The 23661-nt window shown below is 45.9% G+C and overlaps 1 protein-coding gene across 4 annotated transcripts in view; it reads right to left on the bottom strand.

Moving 5' to 3' along the window:
- The window catches only part of neo1a (neogenin 1a), a 219730-nt gene that overhangs the window by 47152 nt on the left and 148917 nt on the right, over positions 1–23661 (bottom strand). For all 4 annotated transcript variants that reach the window (XM_080496441.1, XM_080496444.1, XM_080496442.1 and 1 more), the window contains exons 6-7: positions 21458–21612; positions 21238–21358 (exon numbers count right to left, since the gene is read on the bottom strand). In XM_080496441.1, coding sequence (XP_080352567.1) covers positions 21238–21358; positions 21458–21612 — 276 coding nt within the window. The remainder of the gene's footprint in view (positions 1–21237; positions 21359–21457; positions 21613–23661) is intronic.

Here is a 23661-nt window from a genome sequence, read left to right as displayed (position 1 = left end):
AACAAAGGATGTCCCGCTTCCGGTGTCGTCTCACTAAAGCGTGTCTGACCTCTCCGGAGCGGCACTTGAGCTTCCGCTGCTTTTCTTTTCATTCCTTCACTGCCGCCTGATCAGGTTATGGCTTCTTATAAATGCGTCTAGACGTACGTTCGCCGCAGCTCCGCTGGAGGATGTCTGAGGATCCGTTCTGTAAAGCAGGTCGTCTTCTCACCCTCATGTTGACCTTTTTTATCCCGCGTCTCACGTTTTATCTACAAGGCGCATTTTTAACCGTCGGATCGCTCGCCGTGCTTCACGTGACCCGTCACATTCACACAAAACTGTGCGTCGTTGAATCGGCGATCGCACACGGAGGGCATTCACTTCACATGTACGTGTTGTGTACGTACCGTGTGGGCAGCACATACGGGTGAGGGCCTTCGCAAATATTTAAAAAGCGTCCGTCGATCGCTCGCGAAAGCACATTTGCGAAGACGTTACAGTCGGCAAGGGGCTCCGTGAATAACGGCCGCTTCATAAAAAGGCTGATATGAATGCGAGCTGGTTCAGCGGGTCGCGCACAGGAGGCGAGATGAAGCCGCAGCACGCCGTCTGGATCTCCGCACACCTTGTCGTTGTGGGTAAATGACACGCTGCGCACTTTTCTGTCCTTCTGACAATCTGTCTTGTACACGCAGGCCAGAGATTGTTACAGTACGGAGGTGTCAGCCTCCCGGCGCCGCAGCCAAGCTCTATTCACAGCTGATTAATGGTGTCATTAGTCTCTATGCCAGAGGTAATGAATTACTGGCATTAGGACTTAACGAGGAAGGTTACTCTGGATCTGCGTAATAAATCTGGCCGGCCCATACAGCAAACAGTCCGTCGACAAAAGACGTGCACGGCCGAGCATTTATCTTAATATTGGAAGAAAGAAGAAGAAGAAGAAGAAAAAAAAAAAAGAAGCCGTTTCTGAAATTAAAATAACTGGAGTGGTGTTAAACTCCCGAGTTAAAGCCTCATAACTTTTATCTGCTAATCCCTCCGAGCGTGGCCGGAAATGCGGCGCCAAGTGGTGGTTTTTTTTCATCGCGTGGTCTGAGTTCGCAGATAAGAGCGTCTTACCTCAGCACCTCCACCAAGAGAGCTCCAATCTACACGACGCAGACGTCTGCCAGGAGCACCCACAAGCACTGTCGCTACCGATAGCCTGTACCCCCCCCTCACCCCCCCCTCCAAACAATCCACGCCACGCTCCAGCAAAATGGATTTCGTCAGGGCCGGTTTCATGTCTAATGCGGCCCGGTAATGACGACAGCGTCGGAGACAGATGTAGCACAATGCTAATGGTCCATTACTGAGTCACTACTTTTATCCGGCATGCTGGAGAAGAATGAGCCGAGCCCGAGAGGACAATATACTCGCAAAAAAAAAAAAAAAAAGAAGAAGAGAGAGAGCCTTCGGGAAAAAAAAATCAAACCCCCACACACAAAGGAGACGGTCAATTAAAACTGTCAGTCAGTGGCTGCGTGTCGTAGCCTGGTCGCCTCCCCGCCACTGCCACTTCCAATAAAAAAAGCCCCGAACGCAACAAATAAACCCGCAACTGTCAGGATCCGTCACGTTCCCACACAAACAAGTTGGACAAACGACAAAGCTGAGTGACATTTCTCAGAGTTCGGAGGTAATTACAGAGACGTGGTCGAGTTCTGAACAAAGGCGTGAAATTCATAGAGGCGTACGTTCCGCTAGCCCTTTTATTCCCACGCTGTCACGGATGACAGGATTCCCGCTAGTTTACGTCTCACAGCCAGAACTTGTGGACGAGGGGTTGATATCTGATCGTTCTCAGAGCTGCTAAAACTTCCTCGGGGAACGTTCTGGTCAAAAGTCTCGACTCGGTCTGAGGATAGTCGGATAGTGCAGGACTGGGTTCACACCTTCCTTTGGTTGGGGTGGCGTTCACGTTTGGTTTAGACCAGTGTTTTTCAACCACTGTGCCGCAGCACACTGGTGTTCCGTGAGATCTAGTCAGGTGAGCCGTGGGAAATTATCCAATTTCAAATTTTTTTTCTAAAAATCATTTGCTCTCAGAGCAGCTGTCAGCTGAGAGAGCAGTGTGTTGCAGAGTAATCGTGTATAAATACTCTTCGCCACTAGATGGCAGCACAGAACTTTGCCGGTGAAATCGAAACTGAAAGACGTCAGTCTGGTTAATCACCACCACCTGCTACCATCTTGTATCAAAGTACTGTGTCAGTGACAGTGATGGAGAAGTTTTTGAAAAGGAAGAATGTGAACCAGGATCTCAGCTCTTCATCCATCAGGTCCAGGTTTCACACTGAGGGAGTCACTATTAAAAATAGACATTGGGAAATACTTTTTTTCTGTATTTACTTGATTCCTGTTGATAAAACTTTGATGAGAATGACTTTATATTGTTAATAGAGGCTACAGAGTTTCACATTTTAACATTTTTGGGTGGTGGTGTGCCTCCAGATTTGCCTGGAGAAGAAAAAAGTGTGTCTTGGCTCAAAAAAGGTTGAAAAACACTGGTTTAGAGACCAAACCGTCTGTAAAATGTCACGCAATTACGCCAGCTGCTGGTTTTGGGGGGGGGGGGCACTGTCGCCTGAAACAAACACTGACCAGACAGGAAGTGAAGAAACACGGCTCTTTAGCCTGTGGTGGCTCGGCCAGTTAGCCTGTTGCTAATGGGGAGCTACAAACAACCGCGATATGTAATCTTCAGGCCAGACATACTACTACTCCACGTCTGCCCAGCTTGATTCCAGCAGATTCCAGCTTGAAAAGTCCGGAACAGATTTCGGGGAGCGTTCGCATTTCCCCAAACGAAACGAGACTTTCCCTGAAGAGACTCTGGTCCGTCAAACAAAGGGGACGTGAACGAGCCCTTAAGTCTTTTCCCGGTCTCCAGATGCTCTGGTCTCCGCGACACCACCGTCTTACAGTACTAAAATCTAAATGAATCCAGTCAAAGGGGGTGAAATACAAAGGAAACAGAAGAAGGGCACTCCACTTCTTCTTACCGGGGTTCCTCAGAGCAACTGACAACTCCGACTTTTCTCTTCCTTCCCGCCCCTTCTTACAATCCTTTCTACTTTTCCGAGACGAGACGGGAACGACGAGGACGCCTGACAGCTCGAGACGCCCCGGCAGCTCCTTAATGCACCGACAAAAGGAAGAAAACTCACAAGTTTCCAGCGAGGACAGAGTGAAGAGTGAAGAAAGCACGTTTCAGTCATCGCCTCCTTCAAACCCTCTGATGAATCATTGAAACCATCTTAAATTCTGCTTTTCATGCGCCGATCCCTTCAACACCTGTCGACCAAGAGTGAAACACTTTCTATTTTTTTGGTGCAAACTGTGGAAATGACCCTCCTCCTCCTCCTCCTCCTCCACACGCTTCCACCTTTGTGAGGAAGGGGGCTCGTCTCCACCCTGCGCTGCATTCAGACAGGTAGTCAAGAAGGGAGGCTGACACAGATCCAGGATCAGATTGCTGAAGGGTGGAGCGTATCAGCAGCTGCACACATCGGCTCTCGCTGTGATAATCAGAAACAGTCGAGATTAAAGTGCAGCTCGAATCTCACAAAGGCTTAAACTGACAAGGTGTTCTGACTCATCCGCGTAATCCACGGAGAGAAAGGGACGACTTTGTGTCTCCCAAAGTATCACACAGCGCCGCTTCCTCTCCACACTTTCTGGGGCATGTTAGCAATGATAGGGGAGGAAGAGAGGAAAAAAAAAGAAAAAAAAAAAAGAAATCTGGCACGTTCCCCGGGAGAAAAGAGAGCTTTTATTAATTAAAAGAAATACATGGTAATCTTAAGAAAGTAGGATTTTTCTTTTTCTTTTTTTTTTCTTTCCACTCGCTCAATCTAGAGTAGCAGGACAAATTTCAGGGAACAATCTGGGAGCAGTGCCGGCGGCACCAGAGGCGGCAGATCAGAGTTTTAAAGGGACATTAAAGAGGATTTACTGTGACTCTTAGAGTTTCTCAGTGAGTGACGGGGAACTGACTCCACAGCTTTCAAAGGTTCATTGAGACCGACGACAAAAGTGCAATAAAACGGATGTAAACGACAACGACTGAGTGAAAATGAAGAACTTTCATTGTGTCGCGGCGCTCAGAGCGACAGAAGACAACGTTTTGAAAACGGTTCCCAAAGTGGAAGTTTTGGAAAAATGCCTCGACGGCATCGCCGTGGAAACGGGGGATGAATGTTAAATAGTTCCTCTGCACGCGCTCAGTAGACGGTCCATGTTCTTCTTCTGCAGTTTTATTTTGACAGTCACCTCAATGACAAGATAAAATGGTTGTCTGTCCATACAGATACTCTCATTCTCTGTGTGCTTGTGTGTAGTCTGATTACAAACACAACCAACGGCGTCAAATCATCCCCCGACATTCTAACAAGATCGTTTCCAGGGTTTCTGTCGTCTAAACGGACATCGTTTTCAAAACGTTGCTGCGTCAACGGAAATGGAAAACGCAAATAACAAGGTACTTATTTCGGTACGTTCAGGTAATTATTAATTACATCATATCTGAACTGACGTTTTGTTATTGGGGAAATTATCCGTTTTTTTTTAAAAAGTACGCAGGACGAAGGTCAAGCTGGGGAAACTGGAAAGTCAAGTTTGGCTGCAAGTTCTGTTCATTTTGCTTTTCCTCGCTCTCGCTGGCAGGAACCTCAGGGAAACAGACTTTCTGAGACCATGAAGCCTTTTATAGCGACAGTTACGCTGATGGTTAGATTTTCTCACAGCAGGAGAACGAGTGACGGCCGTCCAGCCTCTTGGTCAGCGTGAGTAACGGCGAGCTCGTTTGTCTCTTTTTCTGGACTGCAGCAATAAAAGCAGCACTGATGGTGGAAACGACGTAAACTTGGGAAATATTTCTCCCCAACTGGTAAATTTCCACCAGTTCCCAGCTGCATGAGTGCAGCATTAACTCAGCGGTGAGGCGTCCCGTCCTTCAGAGGCTGATGAATGGAGGGAGTCCTGAACGTGGTCTTCTCCACGCTCCACTCCCAGGGAGGCGTTTGTACTTTTTCTTTATCAAGCGGCTAAAGCCTCCAAAGCCCGCCCGTGTTTATCAACTGGAAGCGCCGGCCCTTTAAATCCCCGCAGCGCTTCCCTCGTAAATGGCACAGTTTGTTCAATTTTTTATCTTCCTTCTCACATCCAAAATCAACATTCTCATAGTCCTCAGGGGCTTACACAAACAAATAGGTGGTATGGGGTATATTTTTGTTTGGGGGGGGGGGGGGCACTGATGGCATGTCTGCCTCTGCCCCTCCGGCAACACAGCGCAAATGTGGTTTTTATTAAAAACGTGACAGTCTCGGTTTTGAAGCGTGGTGTGTGTGTGTGTGTGAACAACCACTTACACCCAGAGGATTGGCTTCTTTCAACACGTGTGGGAAAACAAACGGCTATAATTGAATATCGCCGGGTGCATCAATAATTAAGCATCCATGGTGTGTGCGTACAGCACCGCTGCATCATCAAACACATGTAGCCTCCTCTTGAGCCTGGTGAGTTCATTCGGGGGTGATTGTTGCCCCCCCCCCCCCCTTTTTTTTTTTTGCCTTCCTACACACACACACACACACACACACACACACACACACTTGAAGAAACACGCACGGACATGAGGCCAACATCTGCTTGCCCAGACTCTGTATGCTAATGAGGATGTGTGACAGTGGTATACAATGAGCCCCCCCCTCCTCCTCCTCCTCCCCCCCCCCCCCCCCCCGTTTCCCATTTAAAACCTGCATCATATGCATCACATGCTCCACATGCGGGGGAACGAAGCCTCTTGGGCTTCGTCTTTGTAGCAGATGAAAACAGCCAGTGATGCTGCACATCTCCAGAGCGCTTCGCCACCGATGCCCAGAAGTGGGAACAAGCCCCCCCCCCCCCCCCCCCCCCCCCCCGCCACCCCTCCCGCGGCTTTGTATCTTATTACATCGGATATACGCTGACACAATTCAACCTTTTCCAGGGGAGCCGAGCGAAGCCGCAATGAAGCAATTGATTTCAAAGAAAGCGCTGTGTGACAGTGTTTGTACACGCGTGGAGCGAGCGGAGCCGAACGGGGGAAAACGGCCCGAAAAAGGTCAAATATGATGTCTTCAGAAGTGGAGGCAGCCGCGGCCCTCTTTGGAGATTTGCTAACAAAGAGGGCGGCTAATCAGACTGGCGCTCTTAAAGCGGCCTCCCCGGGTTTGGACGGGCTGAGCGGGAGGATCACGGGGAGCCGGCGGCTCGGCTGAAGCCCCGTTACATGACGGGTGACAATGCAAAGCCTTCATTGTGCTTTGAGCGTCTGTTTACACGAAAACGGGTCCCAAGGTGGAGTTTTGGTAAACGCTCCGACAGCGACGTCATGTACCAGGCTTCATCTCTGTGTCCACAGCATAAACACTGCTTCTCCGCACCATGGCAATATTAAATAGTTCTTCTGCACGCGCTCAGTCGATGGACAAAAACAACAATGGCGGAGAGCGTCACGACGCCCCAGTCTGTGTTCTATGAGGGTGTTATTGTAGCAAAACTACTTGTCAATGCGTATGGAGAGTCTGTCCGTCTGTACCTCAATGTGTCTGACGTTGTTGTTGTCAGTGTGTAAGAGAATGTGTCAACCTGAATCTGAAACGTCAACACATTCGAACACAAGCTGAAAATACAGAGAACTCACCAGTTGCCAGTTTTTTTTAACACGTAGCTTACTTTGGCTACACTTCTGAAGGATTGGAAGCTGTAAAGCCTGGGGTTTTGCTGCCCTGAGCTCAGGCTCACAGGCTCCTTCATTCTGCGCCACAGTCGTTAACGACTGCCAGCCACCAGGTGGCGCTGTGCCCCAGGCTCACTGAGCCTATGCCACATTGGCGACGGGGTGCAGACAATGACAGGACCGCACGCTGAGAGTACGTGTCAATAATTTCACACTTTTAATAATTAGTGAGGCGATCGCCGAGCCTTCTATAAATATCATATTGCAGGTGTGTGTAAACAACTTACATTTTTACACGAGTTCTCTGTATTTGCAGCACTTTGTATTCGAACGTGTTGACTTTTCAGATCCAGGTTGATGTTGACATTCTTTTACACACTGACGTCTCTAACGGCAGACAGATCGAGGTACAGACAGACAGACAGACTCTCGATACGCACTGACAAACAGTTTTTCTACAATAATACCCCCACAGTATTCTCCTTATAGTTGACAGCCAGCTTGATAACATTCTTAAAGTTAATGTATTGTTCTCTCTATGCATATGTGTTGTGTAGTTTCAGGTCAAAAACAAACAACAGCACCCACTAGTGGCCTGACATGAAAACTACACGGATTATCCCCGACATAGTGCTTTTCCAGAAGCTCCCGAAGTGCACTGTTAATTAAATTCACCCATTCACACACCAGTGGAAGCAGCTCAATCTTGCTCAAGGACACTCTGACATGTGGAATCAACCCCGCAACCTTCTGACCGGGAGATGACCGCCCGACCAAACCGAGGTCCATGAACTCCAGTGTTTCAGTTTAAAAAACGCTGTTGCGTAAACGTGAACAAAGCGCGGCCCCCGGGTTGGGCCCCCCCCAGCGAGCAGGAGGCTGCGGGAGGCGGGGAGTCGCCCACCGTCATGTGAGTCACCACGCTACTTTTAGCTCACGGGAAGCGGGTGGGTTGGCTGTGGCGAGCGAGGCGGGGGCTACCGGGGAGGAATAAAAGCCGGTGGCGGCGGGGGGCGGGAGGGCCGGGGCGGGGGGGGGAAGTCAGCCGCCTGCGGCGTGAAGGGGAAACTCATGTTTTTGTGCCTTTCCGTGCTTCCAATTACTGCTCCCAGAGGAGACGTCCCAGCGGCATCCTGGGCGAGGCGACGGCGTCACACCGCCAGTAAGGTCAGACACTCGCGAGGCGTGTGGAAAAAAAAAAACACAAAAAACAAAAAAAACAACTGACACATGCAAACATGACGCTCCAAAACAGGGACTGATAACAAGCCTGACCTTCAGACGCAGGTACTGACGGCTATTTTAATCCCCTTTCTGTTGAAAACAAGAGCCTACGAGGCGGCAGGGACATTTTGCAGCGAGCACTTAGGCGACGGAGCATTTATAAATGGGAGGCAAAGCTTTTCGTCGCGCTTGAGTAAATACAACCCAGTAGAAAAGTTCAGCGCGTGCTGCGAGAGCCGCGGCTTGTTGTAAACACGCACACACACACACACACACACACATACACACTCGTCCCTGAGAGACGGAGCCACAACACAAACACTCGGTTTCGCCATCAGCCGACGGAATAAACGGCAATTTCAGCGGACGCTGATTTCTGCTCTTCACAATCAATTTAGGCAAAAACAATTCCTGTGATCAGCTTCCTGCAGCTTCCAGGGGGAGAGCGGGCTCACTAATGTGTGTGTGTGTGTGTGTGTGTGTGTGTGTGTGTGTGTGTGTGTGTCTCCGTTCACACACATTTTGGGGTTTCATCCCCCAAAATTTGAATGTTAATATATTTCGCTATCAGGCATGAATTTAGAGGTTTTATATTCACATTTACATACAATTAACACTCCACATCAAATATTCCACTTCTGGCTCAATTTTTCATGATGGCGCAGGAAAAAAAGAAAAGAAAAATAATTAGATCGCAATGTCAAAAGCATTATTATCATACTGAGTCGAGCAGTTATTGGGAACTCCTAAAAACACATGTTCAAAGCGAATAAATGCTTTTATGCGCTATTTAGATCTGATAGAATCCAAAAACAACCATGAAATGCATTATTTTCTATTCTATGACTCAATAGGCTGAGATGAATGCTGATTCAGCTTTACGACGTGTGTGTTTGTAGTTTCATTACAAAAACAACCGACAGCGCCACCTCATGGCCCGGCAGGCTAACTGCATCACTTTCAGCGTTTCTGCCACGGAAACCGATTTTTCTGCGTCATTATAAGAGTTGAAACGCCTTAATGTAACGTAGACGTGACGAATACGAAACACCGGAGCAAAAATGTCAGGCTTTTTATCCGTGTGTGTGTGTGTGTGTGTGTGTGTGTGTGTGTGTGTGTGTGTGTGTGTGTGTGTGTGTGTGTGTGTGTGTGTGAGACACAGGTGCTGCACAACAAGGAGAGTCAAGGTAACCCGGCTCGGCCTCAGCTTGATGATGTCAGGCTCGGATGAACATCGAAGGAGCGTTTAGTGGAATCAATCAGCGAGCGTAATGAGCCCGTGTCTCGGTGACCTCCCGAAGCCCTCGCCCGCCGCCGCCGCCCGCCGCCGTCGCAGACGTAGAAAAAAGCCGGTGAACATTAGCGTGCACGCCGGTACGCGACGTGTTGTTTATCCGTCACGCGGTCTGGCCGGGCCGCGACCCCGCCGGCCGATGATGGAGCGCGTTGAGAGAGCGTCTATTCCCGGAGCTCCAGGTCCTGCAGCCGCCGCCTCGCACTCCTTTATTTCACTGTGTTTCAACCTTTTTTGAGCCAAGGCACACTTTTTTGTTTGGAAAAATCTGGAGGCACACCACCACCACCCGAAAATGTTAAAATGTTAAACTCTGTAGCCTCTATTAACAATATAAAGTCATTCTCATCAAAGTTTTATCAACAGGAATCAAGTAAATACAGAAAAAAAGTATTTCCCAATTTCTTTTTTTTAATAGTGACTCCCTCAGTGTGAAACCTGGGCCTGATGGATGAAGAGCTGAGATCCTGGTTCACATTCTTCCTTTTCAAAAACTTCTCCATCACTGTCACTGACACAGTACTTTGATACAAGATGGTAGCAGGAGGTGGAGATTAACCACACTGACGTCTGTCAGTTTTGATTTCACCTGCAAAGTTCTGTGCTGCCATCTAGTGGTGAAGAGTATTTATACACGATTACTCTGCAACACACTGTCGGCTGTGAGAGCAAATTATTTTTAGAAAAAAATTTGAAATTGGATAATTTCCCACGGCACACCTGATGATATCTCGCGGAAACACCAGTGTGCAGTAGTTGAAAAACACTGATTTATTTGAACGGGGGGGGAGAATAAAGGCGGCGCTCCGACGTGGTGGACGACTCCCCCGACTCGTCTCTCGCTAAAATGTGTTTGGGGGATTTTTTGGTTTCCATTCCTTTTCAGTTCAGCGACGGTCCAGTTACACTTCATATGACGCGGTTTCTCCTTTATTTCTCCTCCAAAGGCGGATTGGAGACGTCGGGGAGCTCCATTCATCTTCCTCCATCTATTTTCAATTGAATATCAATTTCTTGATTTGTATCCTAAAGCGGCGCAATAAAAGCTTCAGTACCGGGATGTATTTCCAGATTAAACACATCCGTTACTACGGATCTCTCAGGACTATCGAGGGTCCGCATGGAAATGATTAAAACGACGCAGCGTCGATAATTGACGGGAAAATTAAAGAAAAATAACGTCTTTCAAGGCCCGATTGGACATAAGGTAGGATGATTTGGAGCTTTGTCCTGTTGGACACGACGGCTCGCGGCTAACAGGTCAGAGGACGGCGGCTTCCTCTGGCCACTTAATGGCAGCAGATTGCGAGAGAGACTGTAATTGTGTGTTTCTCATTCAGCTGCCGTTTCCTGCCAACAGCTCCCCTTCAAGGCAAAAATAAATAAATAAATAAAATCCAATATATTAAATGTTTTAATTCAGATTTGTTATATGTTCTGCTTTGGAAAGTCAATCTGCAGTAACTGCAGACCAGAGCCGACAGTTTCATCTCCTTCTGAAGAACTTCTATATATTATGACATTAAAATTGATCATATCTGCAGAGAAAAGATACTGGAACTAAATTGTGCCCACGAGGGACATAAAAGACTTTATTTATTGATGATGTAGCTGCAATTCATCCCTTATGATTTCTTAAAAAGGCCTTTCTTCCTAATAAACTACAAGTGTCTTACTAATGAATGTAAATTCTGTGGAGGTTGATATTTCTGTGAGAAAAAGGAAACCGGCCGGTCAATAGTGTGACGCATTCAGAAGCCAAACACAGATTTGTCTTTAAGCCTCCGGTGGATCCCAGAGTTTGGAGCTAATAGAGTGAAAACAGCGGCTCCATTCACTCAAAGGGGTCGTATTATTCAGCTTTACAACACTTTCATATGATCTCATTTGTCCATAAACCTCGTTTTCATGGTTTCTAGCTTCTCCTTGGTTTTCCCTCCATTAGAACATTGGATCCAAGGAGCTGCATTCAGAATCTGCTGTGTCTGTGTGAGCTGGACCGGCTCCGCCCACACACACGCCCATCTATGGGGAAGATGGAGGAAGTACTTCCTCTCGTGGCGCCATGTGCCAGAGCAGAGCTGTCTGATTGTGGGAGGAGTCAAAAGGAGGGGGAGGAGCCTACCTTGATTGTGATTGGCTGAACCCCCGATGACACTATATAGGGTTTGATTTCTGATTGGCTGCTTGGAGCAACACACTTTTTAAAACCTGGAACAAGCCAGAGAGAGAGAGGACACACTTTGTTCTCTTCTGGGGCGTCGATCCAGGTGTGGAGACGATTAGTGAAGCTGGAGAACTTTTAGAAAGTAAATTTTGCAGAATATGACCCTTTAAGTTCGTCAAGAAACAGAAGACGGTGTTTTCATTTGGCTCAGGGTCTTTCCTTGGCTACTCCATCATCACTTAGTGCAGCGATACTCAACTTGGGGTCCAGTAGAACTTTCTCGAGATCATGAAGGGGCTCTGAAATTGCCAATTGCAAATTTGGACACGTTAAAGACATTTTCTGGACTGAAAAAAAAATGTTCCACTGTTTTGATTGTGAAGTCAAACAAAAGGCCTCGCTGTAATGTTTTGGCACATCGTTGGCCAGATGGAGGGGGTCTGCAGTTTTAGAGGTAATGAAGCTGGAACCTACTGATTAAGTGATCAAAAACAGTTCCGAATGTCTCTCCACAGAGCTCTACGTCTTCTCGTCGTCATTTGATTCCGTCTCTGACACAGATTCCACCAGAACCTTCCACTCCCGTTCGGTTTTACGAGCGTCTGAACACAGCTTGTTGAGTGTTTCCTCCACTTCGGCTCCGATTCAACAGAAAAAAAACCACAAAAAAAAACCCCCCAGAATGTAATTCTGGCTGTAAAACGTCGGCTCCAAGTCAGCCGCTAATAAAGTTGGCGCTCCGTCGCATGTCACGGGGAGAACTTGTGCTCAAGTGTGCCGTAATTAACTGAGTCGCTAATGAAGTTACAGCGAGTCCGACTCCCCAAATATCTCCATTCCTGCGCCTGCCACTTTGTCGAGCTGCAGCTTCGGGGACGACACACACACACACACACACACACACTACACACACACACACACACACATACACGCGTCGGCGTATCATGCCAGCACTCCTGATGGCTGCGCTCATAAATACAGAGTGATGAAGGAAGAGGGGGAATCGGGGCGAGCGCTCAGGCATTGACGAGGCATCTCCATCTCTCAGCGGGGGGGCCGCTACCTCGGATCAGAGGGGAGGACAGGACTCCTCTGTCTGCTGCCACGGGTGTAAAGCGAGGGAGGGAGGGAGGGGGTGAGGGAGACTAATGGCGGCTTGGTCGGGGGTGAAACAGACGAGGTAGGAAGAGATAAAAGAAAGCGAGGTTGAGAGGAGGACCGCTCGTCGTTTGGATTTAATTAAAGCTTGTAGAGACGCCTTTGCATCAGCGATACTGTGTCGTCTTTCTTTCATCATAAAAAAAAAAACACCCCCCAAAACAAACCTGAATCCTAGCTAGGAACGCTCGCCTGCAGGGTAACGAATGCAAAATTCATGTCGCAGCGATGTACGGTGTCAAACAGTGACTGATGTTTTTTTAAATCGTATAACTCACACTTGTTAAGTATTTAGTACAAATCCTCTCTTTGTCATTCGTCCTGGTGGTTTTCACCCGCAGCAGTTCAAGCCAAACCAGGACAAAAGCCAAGTGCAGGACTTGCTTTTGGCCACTAGAGGGGAGAGGGAACATTTTACAGGGATCTTTGGCTAAGCCCCGCCCCCATTAGTTACCGTTGCTCACCGGTGTTGATTTTGTGTGGTCCGTCAAACAGGAGACTTTTGTCCATGTTTTGTTTTGTGTTTAGGAAATAAGAGGAATTACACTCCATGTTTATTCTTTGGGGAAACCTCATATCACTGCCACACGCGAACCGGAGACATTATTTGGCTGTTTCTGCATCTTAAATGACTCAAATAACCCAGAAAATGACAGAATGTCAGCAGATGTAATGATTCTGTACAGAATACAGAGTCTCAGTCCAGGCAGTTGAGAGACGGTTGCTATTGGGTCGTTGATTGGAGCCTTTCACTGACACCCCCTGCTTTAGTAGACCCTTGGAGGCATAATCCTCTATATTGGTTTGATCTAGTCAGGGGGTCTGCAACCTTTCACATCAGAAGAATCCCTTTTGTTCCTTTCCACCAAATAAAATCCCTCTGGAGACACAAAACACGTTTAATCTTGAAAGATCACACAGTTAATGAATATATTTATGTAGTTTGATCATTATTTTTGGCTGCTTCAGCAATTTTAACCTTTTAGTTGTTTTTCTTTTAGCCAATCCTCCAAATAAAACTTATTTTCCTGGCAATTTTAGCAGTTTTTCGCCCGGTTTTAGCAGCAAATTGACCAGTTTTGAGGTCTTAAAATAAAACAATCACACATGAAATGAGAACAGGGTGAAAACTGTTCTGCATATAGATTTCAGGAAGCTTCGGAGAGTTAAAACGGAGGGACTGTGGCTGCAGAGCGGCGTCTTGCAGACCCCCGGCCGGAGCTCCACACGGCCAAACGAGCTCTCAGCCCCTTCAGTGAAGTACCGGGTTGATGCACCAGGAGGCAAAATGTTTAAAACATTATTCCCGCGAGCGGGTGGGAATAAAGTGGAGAACAGAGGAGAGACTGATAAAACACACACGGAGGAGTATTTTCCACCTTGAACCCAGCATATGGGAAGAGCGTCAGAATGGCTTTTCACATGCAAATGGCGGTAAATCTTGAATTTATGCAAACATGTGAAAGCAAAAAAAAAAAAAAGAATAAACCACACACCCTTAAGTGCAAACAGTAGTGGAGTGCATCCACTTCCCTTTTGTTTGGCAGTTCTGAATGGCATCTGCATTTTATACATCAAGCTTTTTAGGTGCTTGAAGCTTAACTTGATGTTTTTGACAAGTGGGCTTTAAGTAAGAGCTCCGTGCTCAGCTGGTATGTGGGCTTCAATCTCTTTACTGTGGAAATGAAAAGTACTGAATATTAAAACACGCAGGAGTTCGCCTCTTATGAATGTTTGTTCTAAAATGTAAATTCGACCCGCCGCTCTGCACTTCCAGAAAGTAACCATGTTACTGCAAATGTGCTCCAATGAAATGCAATTTTATCCAAGCACTAAAATATTTGTTCTCGTTGTTTTTGTTGTTTTTTTTAAATCTGGAAGAGCCGCGCCACGAGAAGCCATTATTACACACAGCTGCGTTTGTTTATGCACGCGAAAATAAGATTATAAATGAAGTGACTTTCCTCCTCCTCATTGCTTCACGCCGCTTTTCTCGCGTGTGCGAGGGAAATATGCTGCCGGTTACGTAACGTGTGGCGATTCTCTGCAACCGTCACAACCTCCGCAGCTCATGTTGCGACAATTATGTCCACGGCAGATATAAAAACAGCGGATATAGATTCAACATGACAATCACGAGTTATTCTCCCAGGAATCTATTAAAGTCGTTTTTTTTTTTCAATCACGATACGACAATTTAATGCTAATATCAGTATTTACAGCGACCACGACGAGATGCCCACTGACAGGTTAAAGAGTACCGCTCATCATGGGTTCATTATGAAACCGCCCACTGAGGGAATTCAGCATCAGCTTCAGCATTTTTATTTTTATGTCCAGCTCACTCCGATGACAAACATCTCTGGACGCTTCTCGCTCAAAACGCAAAAAAAGACTGAAACGAAAAATGCTGAAAAATATATAGTTGGCATGCCAGGCCACCAGAGGGCGCTGTTGCTTTTGTCCGTCGACTGAGCATCTGCATAACAAGCGTTTCCTGCGGCGCAGATTTTCAGAAAATTTGTGTGTTTCCCCTCGTTTTCACGGAGTTTGTTGAGTATTCCTTTAAAAACGTTTAATTTGTAGTCGCCCGAAGAACCGTTGTCGTTGAAACAGTCGACCAATTATTGGAATTCACTACATTTTGCCATTTTACGAACATTTAAGCGCCAAATATCTCAGCAGACCTTTAAAACCCACGCCTTGACGCTTCAGCAGCACAATGGAGACGACGCAACACACCTGGTCATAATGTTACAGCTCATTGGTGCATATTGGCGTTTTTACATTTTTCTCTTATCAACCACTGTGTGCATCGGCCGCGACACGTCTGCATGAGGGATTCTAACTCTCAAATGCGTCTTTGCCGATTGAATGAAAGTCAAATTCAATTACTAGTGAAAACAAAGTTGCCTGGCAACAGTGTGGCACCGTTAACATCCAGACACACTTGTCAACCTGTAATTAATTCTCCTCCAAAAATGACTTGGGAAAACAATTCCAAACATGTCACGCACATGTAGGGAAAAAATCTCCTGGGAGACGTCAATTAGGCCCCGCCCCCTTCCGGGGCCACGTTGGGCATCTGAGCTGTCGGTTTTACCCACATCTGTTTGCAACTAGCGGACCCGTTGTGCACGACGCCGTGAGAAAAGTCCAGGCAATCAGGACTCCATCAGATAAAAAAGCTCAGGTCACGAAAGCAAACGTTTAGCGGAAAGCGGGTTCTGAAAACTGCCGTTACACAGCTTCAATTGTAAAGAACATTTAGAAGTGAAAACAGGATCCTGGTGTTTTGGGCGTCTTAAAACTCTTTACTTGTTTATGTTTCGGCGTCGACCGGGTCTTGAGTACGGGTACGACCAGCGAGAATCCTTCAATCCATGTTTTCTGGACGATTGCAAGTGGTTTCATTCCAAAAAACAAACATTTGTTTGTTTTTTTTCCCCCAGCGTGTGAATGGACACCCTTTTCAAAACGTGCAAACGCAAGACTCCCCCCAAACAAAAAACACAAAAATGATTGGCTGCGTTAGTTACGGTGGTGTTGTTTCTTGTTTTCACGCCTGTTTGAACCAAGTAATAGTGAATCCTGTGCGTTTCCGGCCGGCTGTATGGATACCGACACAAATAACATTCAAACTGAACCCTGATCTCCCCGGGAGCAGGAATCATCAGCGCAGCCGCATTTAACTGCAGCTGGCAGAGATTACGGCCGCTGATGAGCGTCAACCTGCAGCCGCTGGATATTCAGACGCATATTAAGACGACTGCATCCCTTGCGGCTCGACCCCGACATGTGTGAGGTGGACAAAGACATCCAGCTGTGAAGGGGGGGGGGGGGGACAGGACGCCAAGCCCCCGAGTGCTGGATTATCAGAGGGAGCAGGTGGCGGCGAACGGCGAGGAGGAAGCGAGACGAAGTCCGGAGAAAAGGTGACAGATGGCGGCGGAGCGCCTCGGTGTTCACATTCAAACGCCACAGATTCTCTGTTCGGACGAGCGAATCGCACCTGTCGGGCGAGGAAACGACTGCCGACACGGAGGAAGACGGCGTGAATGTGTTTGTGCAGAACGTCGGTAGTTTTCGAAAAAAATAAAAAAATAGAAAATTGCTTATTTTCCAGATGGAAGGAGACTGGATGGTGAAGTGGAAACAGGAAGCTGGAGGACGGCGTGGGGCTGCAGAGTTTGTTCCTCCGTGGAAACGAGGGAAAATACAACCGTGTGAAAATGCCGACTCGTTGCCAATGGAATTGGGGGGGGGAAATGCAAAAAAATGTAAAGAAAGGTGGAAAAACTGGATTATTAACTATTAACATGAGAGAAACGTCTGTCTATTAAGGATCAGGTTCCGCCTATGTACTTCTCTCCTGTTTCACAGTGGAAAAATAAAAAATTATATATATAAAAAAAAAAAAATACAACTTTTGGACAACGCTTCAACTCCGTCTCCATGGAAACAAGGGGACATCGCAGCCACGCCCCCTTAGTAAACTGTTCTTCTGCACACGTGCGACTCGATGGACGACGACAACAACGGCGCCAACTAGTGGTCGGTGCTCTAGTATGCTAACTGCCTGGTTTTCAGTGTTTCTGCATGTTGGATGTTTAAACGCGGAACTTTTCTAAAACGAAAATGCAAAAATAACGTGTTAATTTAATTCACTGATTTTAATTCGTTAAAAAAAGTTGAGGTAATTAGCACATTTTCATCTTTTACTCGCCGACCGGATGTGCAGCGTCTCCGGGGGCACCACCGGCACAACACAGCAGCACAGCACCGAGTGGGATAATACTAAGGTAGAATTTTGCTATAAAAACATTCCTGATGTCATTAGCTTTACTTTGAAAATGCGAATTTTACAACCACAGTAGTAATCCTGCAGCAAAACAGCAGGTTGCCATGTTGGCTGACCAGGAGCCACCAAACTGCGAAAACTGGAGGAAATCCTGGTAAAATATTAATTTATACTCTTTCTCTGGCTCTCCTCTATACTGTGTGTGTGTGTGTGTGCGTGTGTGTGTGTGTGTGTGTGTGTGTGTGTGTGTGTGTGTGTGTGTGTGTGTGTGTGTGTGTGTGTGTGTGTGTGTGTGTGTGTGTGTGTGTGTGTGTGTGTGTGTGTGTGTGTGTGTGTGTGTGTGTGTGTGTGTGTGTTACAGTATATTATTGTCACTTAGTTCATGTAATAATTTCACAACTTTGTTTCTAGAAATAGTCAAATTGTTAAAGTGGTGGCACTGCACTCTAACAAAACCCAGACTTATGTTAGATGTTTATTAATTTATTTATGTTGCTATTATTTTGCTGATCTTGGAGAGAAACAGTTTCACCAAAAGCTAAAAGGACGTTATAAAAATAGTCTTTTAATTTAAATATAGTCTGTGTGTTGAGTCAACATTAATTCCGTGGTTTCCCTGAATAAATATCCATTACAAGCTTCAGTCTTCAGGAGAAAAACAATGCGATTAATCGTAATTAATTACAGAAAACTGTGCAATTAATTAAAAGAAAACGTTTTAAATGGATTGACAGCAGTAGTTTTTCACTTGAAACAGTCTTGTTGATGGGGAACCGAGTGCGTTTGGACCAGAACGACCGCGACGCACTCAGAAAGGTAAAGAGATAAAAACTCTCTGTGATATTTTGGTGGGGGGGGTGGGGGGGTGGGGGGGGATAAAAGTAAGATTAATTCCTTGAAAGTCTCACCCCTAGCGGACCCCTCGGACACCGGCCAGCTGCCGCCGTAATTCTTCACATTCATCTCGGACTCAGACAGCAACAAAAGAAAAGCCCCCCCGTGGCCACGTAAAGACCCTCGCCGCCGCTTCACGTCGAGCCGCGGGTCGTCATTATTTCTGACTTAACGTCCTCGAATCGGCGGGACGGACGCGGCCGGTGGTGCCCCCGCCGCTACGCTAATGCTGCAGCCGCGGCGGGGGGGGGGGGGGCGCGCTTCATTAAAATCTACCCACGGAAGCATCGTGGACAACAAGTCACTTCAGTTCAGGGGCCGCATGCCGGCCGGACCAGCGGAGAGATAACAACACAAAATTTTATTTTCCTATTTGTTTTTAGAGCAAAAAAAAAAATTTAAAAATCACAAATGTCTGAAATCCTTGTTTCTGCCTCTCTTCACCGACTCGCCCTCACGGCGTGGATTTGATGTTAATGTAATTCCATTCCTTCTGGCTGACGCGTCGTGCTGCAATCAGCTCTTTAGGCCTCGGCGCCCTGCGAGGTCGGCTCACGCAATTCACATTTTCTCTCCTATTCATCCCGAGTGTCGAGGGATAACCCATCAGTGAGAATCTAGTTCTATCCACATCCACATTTATGAATCTCTCTGTGTGGGACACACCCTATCAGTGTTAATTATCTCCATTTAACATCTATATCTACGTATAACCACGCTGTTTCTATCCGTGTGTGTATTTATACATTAAAACAGTATAGCGGTCAGATTAAGACTAGCCATTAGCTTTATTGTATTTTTTTTCTAGCTTTCCACTGCGGCAGGGTGTCGTTCAGTGGCCACAAGCAGCCTGGATTCCGGTGGAGTAGAACAGCATACCAGCGTAATTGTGCCATAATCACCTTTGAGGTGAGACTTTAGAGTTTTAACTCGTTGCGGCGCCGAGCGCACGCGAAGAAAATGTCTATATTTTCACGGAAACCCGAGCAATTATGAGCGAAAATGACTACAATCTCAACACAGAGACACTTTTAATGAACCCTTCTGCTACAAAATAATGTGAAACGTCCTAAAAAAAACCTTCCTCTCGCCGTTGCATTGTGGGTGTTTTTACAAGCAAAGGCCGAGGCAGATAAGCTTCCATGGCGGCATCACAGGGATCCCCGCCCGGGTCTCAGTGTTGTCTTGTGTCCACGACTCCTGATAAAATATGTTAAACAAATAAATAAATAAAGACGTCACCTGACGCCTGCTGTATTAGGTTTGTTCTGCCTTTATCGCCGCTTTATCGTTTCCCACCTCCTTTTATTTCCATTAAGACGCATCTTGTTCATCGTCATGGATTTATCTCTGCATCGCGGGAATCTTTCTTTCTTTTTTCTTTTCTAATCTCGACGGGCCCCGTAGGGCTCCACTCTGATCAGTATGACTGCAAATTATCTCAAATCTCGGGTTGCGTTACATTTCCTCTAAAGACGGTAATGAAACAAAACTACCTCAAGAACTGAACTGGGATGTTTTAAAACTATGTTTTTTTGTTGTTTTTTATTTAATTTTTTTATCCCCACAATTGTTTCTATTTTCAGACACTTTGTTTTTGGCACTTCAAGCCGCCGTCCTCGCCGTCTGCCCACGTTAGTTGTTTTGCCGCTCCGGGGAATTAATGTTCAAACAGCTCAGTTTGTCTTTAAAAGAAGCAGAAGAAAAAAAAAAGAAGAAAAAGACAAATGCTGCTCGCGCTTTGCCAGCATGTGAGTTTATGTTTGGATGAAGCTCCGGCTTTACTTCCAGCAGCCTTCAGTTGCTTCCTGTAAGGCCATGCGTGGAACGGACAGCGTGCAAAACCCAACATCATTTGCCCCCCAGATATCGTTGTCTTGCCTCCGAGGCTCCGGCTTTAACAAGGTCCCAGCGGTTTCTTTGTTTTGTTTTTTTTTAACTGTCGGATTCACTGCTCACGCTTTCTCAGTTGCGCACAGAATTCATCCAGGTGCTTAAACAAATCAGACAAACCGGACAGAAAGCAGCTGAACCACGAGGGTTTTGTTTTAGTTTTTACTGCCAAAAATAATTCAATATATGCAGGAATTCTCTGAGCCACACACACACACACACACACACACACACACACACACACACACACACACACACATATATGTATTAAATCTGAATGAATAGTGCTAAAAGGTGTTAGCCGCTAAATGCTAATGGGCTAATATGAGTGTCGGCACGAAGGAACGTAATGTTAGATTTGAGTAATGCTGCGTATGTGCACTGGGTGGCGGTAGTGAGTCAGTTTCTGGATTTAATGCAGGTAGATTGACTCAATGCGCCACCTTGTGGCTCAAACTGGCAATACAAGGTGGACTGGACTGTGGCTCGATGGTTAGCTTGTTAACTTAGATTTTGACTAAAAATGTTCAGCATCCGTACAGACCCCATAAAACAAATGTGTGTTATACTAATGTATTATATTAATGTGCATCATGAAGCCATAATGCAACAAAACTTTAAAAAATTCAGCTGAAAAACGCCACAAAACAAGCCAAATGTGATGACTCACATTTTCTTTCATGTATTTAAAACGGCATTTCTATAGGAAACTTCCTTGAATTCAGGATCTCTTATTAGATATTCCACGGTTTTACAGAGACAAACAAAGCTAGTCTGGAGTGGAAACGGCACAATAACACATTTTCTTTGGTGAATTATCGGCCGGCGATCAAGAAATCCCTCAGTCACACAAGTTTTCTTCATTTCATGGGGTCTTTAAAGACAGTCGCATTTTCCAAATCCGCTCCACGTGACCAGACGGTTAATTGCTGATACCGATCGTGACGCCTAATCGTCTTATCAGCTACGAATTCCCGTCGTCGTTTCAATTAGGAGCCGATGTGATCTAATCGTACGGCGGATCTCATGAGGTGTGAGGTGTCGGCTGAGTGGCGTACCGTGATCCAGGATGATGAGCTGCGCGCTGGACTGGATGTTTCCTGCGTCGTTTTCCGCCAGGCACTGATAGAAACCCTCGTCCGACTTGACCAGACCCAGAACCTGCAGGTTGTGCTCCTTCTGAAAAAAAACCCCAAAACAAAACGCCCACAGTTCAATTGGTTTTCAACCGATCGTCGGTTGGACGAGGCCGAGAGGGAACGGTCTGAGTGAACTCACCACGATCTTGAAGTAGTCGCTGGGGATGACGGCGTCGCCGTTCTTCACCCACTTGACGGTGGGAGCCGGCGACCCCGACACCTCGCACTCAAACACGATGTCCATGGACTCGTGGGCGTAGATGTTGGCCGGACGCTTGACGAACTGCGGAGGAACTGTGGACGACAGGCGAGAACCGGGAGTTAGAACAACAATGAAGCAACAATTTATGACAAAAACAAAAAAAATTGGTTTTAATTTAATGGAAAAAAAATCTAAATATTAACATAAATGTACATAAAAAGGTCCAACTCTTTTTGAACTGGACACAAAAATGTGTTTATTAAGTTAACGTCGACATACAGCAGAATTTCTTTTGGTTAAAATACTAATTTATTGTCAACGACAGAGGGTTGGATAGTAATTATGGACAAACTCAGTCAGGATTTGCGATTTTAAGAGATTTTTTTTAAGCTACATGGTGTAACTCGTACTTAAGTTACGAGTATTGACAAAAAAAAATCATAAAAAAGTACATAAAGTAGAAGGACAAGTACACAAAATAACAATAAAGAGGAGAGGTTTGCACCCGATATTTTACATAAATCACACATGATTAAACATATTATTAAAGGTACTCAAGTGAAAGTATGAAGTATTAGTTCCTTTCTGATACATATTTGCATTGCCTATAACGGGTATTTTACAGGATTATATACTTTTGAACTAGATCAAAAGAAAATGTGAGTAGTATTCCATTAAAATGACTTGTAGAAGATTACATGAAGCATAAAAGTTTATTTTTATGCTTCATTTTTAAAATTTTTGAAGTTTTGAAAACCCAGCGGACGGAGAGATTTAATTAATTCCCCTTTTAGTAGATCACCTGCTGTGAATTGTACTCAGGTGTGAGTAAAAACCACAGTAATGGTGAATACTGGTAATCGGTTACTCGCAGTGCGTCGCTCCAATCAGCGTCTTCGCTGCAGCTGATTGGATATTGGGCGGCGGTGGGCGGATGTCGAGCTCTCGCCCGTCCGCTTGATGTAGCAGTGGCTAATTCGCCGCGGCGGTTAACAGATTAGCTCGGGTCCTGTTGGGAGGCGGTGTTCGACACCAGCAAGGGGAAAGCGGGACGCGTAATTAAAACTGTGAAAAGGAACAGTCCCGCCGCAGATACGTGCAATAATGGCCTCGTTACACCGAGAGGAAGGGACGCGACCTTCAGACGCACTCTGCCCATCTGGTGGTTATTTTACACGCTTCGCACGGAAACAGAGACACGAGTCGAAACACGAGACGGAGACAAAGAGACGTCACAATAATCGTCTCTGGACGTATCTAATTTTCCTCAGAGGAAACGTCAGAAGGTCGACCTGAGGAAGATTCAACTCTCCACCATGTGATTATCTCGGGATGAAAAACAGTTTCGATGAGCTGCTGGTAAATTCGTTGTTTTCCATCGATTGTCATTCCTGAACACAAACGTCTGTTTTCCTTGAACCGGACGCACTAAGACACGCGGCTTTACGGTGAACTGACAGTACCGACACGTCCAAATCGACGTTTGTGCAGACTCGTCGAAATACTGAAGACGAGACACAACATGCACATTTTAAAAAAAAGTACTAGTTAGTAAAGATTAAAGAAAATCAGTTAGATTGTTTGGATTATTATAAAAAAAAAAAAACTTAAATTTTGTAATTTAGCTCAAGATGCACATGAATTGTTTTTTTTTTTAAAGATCGAAAAAGTTTATATTTGTGTATTTTGATAAAAACGAATAAAACAGATATTTGGCAATAGTAGAGTCAATATTTAGTGATTAAAAAAAAAAAACCTAAAGAATAATTCCATTTAAAAGTTAAAAAGAAAAAAATAATAATGCCAGAAAAAGGCCGTACCTTGACACCTTTTATTTTAGCCGACCTCTCTAGCGCCCCCCAGAGGAGGCTTGCCCCTCCCACTCTGAGCAAAATATAATATGCATATTGTATTTTTATATACATTGTGTGTTATTCATGCAGCCTCCTGCCACTAGTCGGCGCAACAGAGCCGTCACTTTATAAACCGCGTGGTAAGAAGTATATTATACATATAGTACGAGACTAAATTAATACATTTAGAGACTAAATGAACCCACTGAGGAAAATACTGCAGATACGTACGTTTCCTTCAGGGTTTAAACACACAAAGTGTGACAGTCACAAACTGTCAGTCTCCTC

This window comes from Blennius ocellaris (assembly GCF_963422515.1).
Source record: "Blennius ocellaris genome assembly, chromosome: 1".
In the NCBI taxonomy this organism is placed as follows: Eukaryota; Metazoa; Chordata; class Actinopteri; order Blenniiformes; family Blenniidae; genus Blennius; species Blennius ocellaris.
Note: the sequence above shows the minus strand (reverse complement) of the source record. Positions and strands in the feature narration are given on the sequence as shown.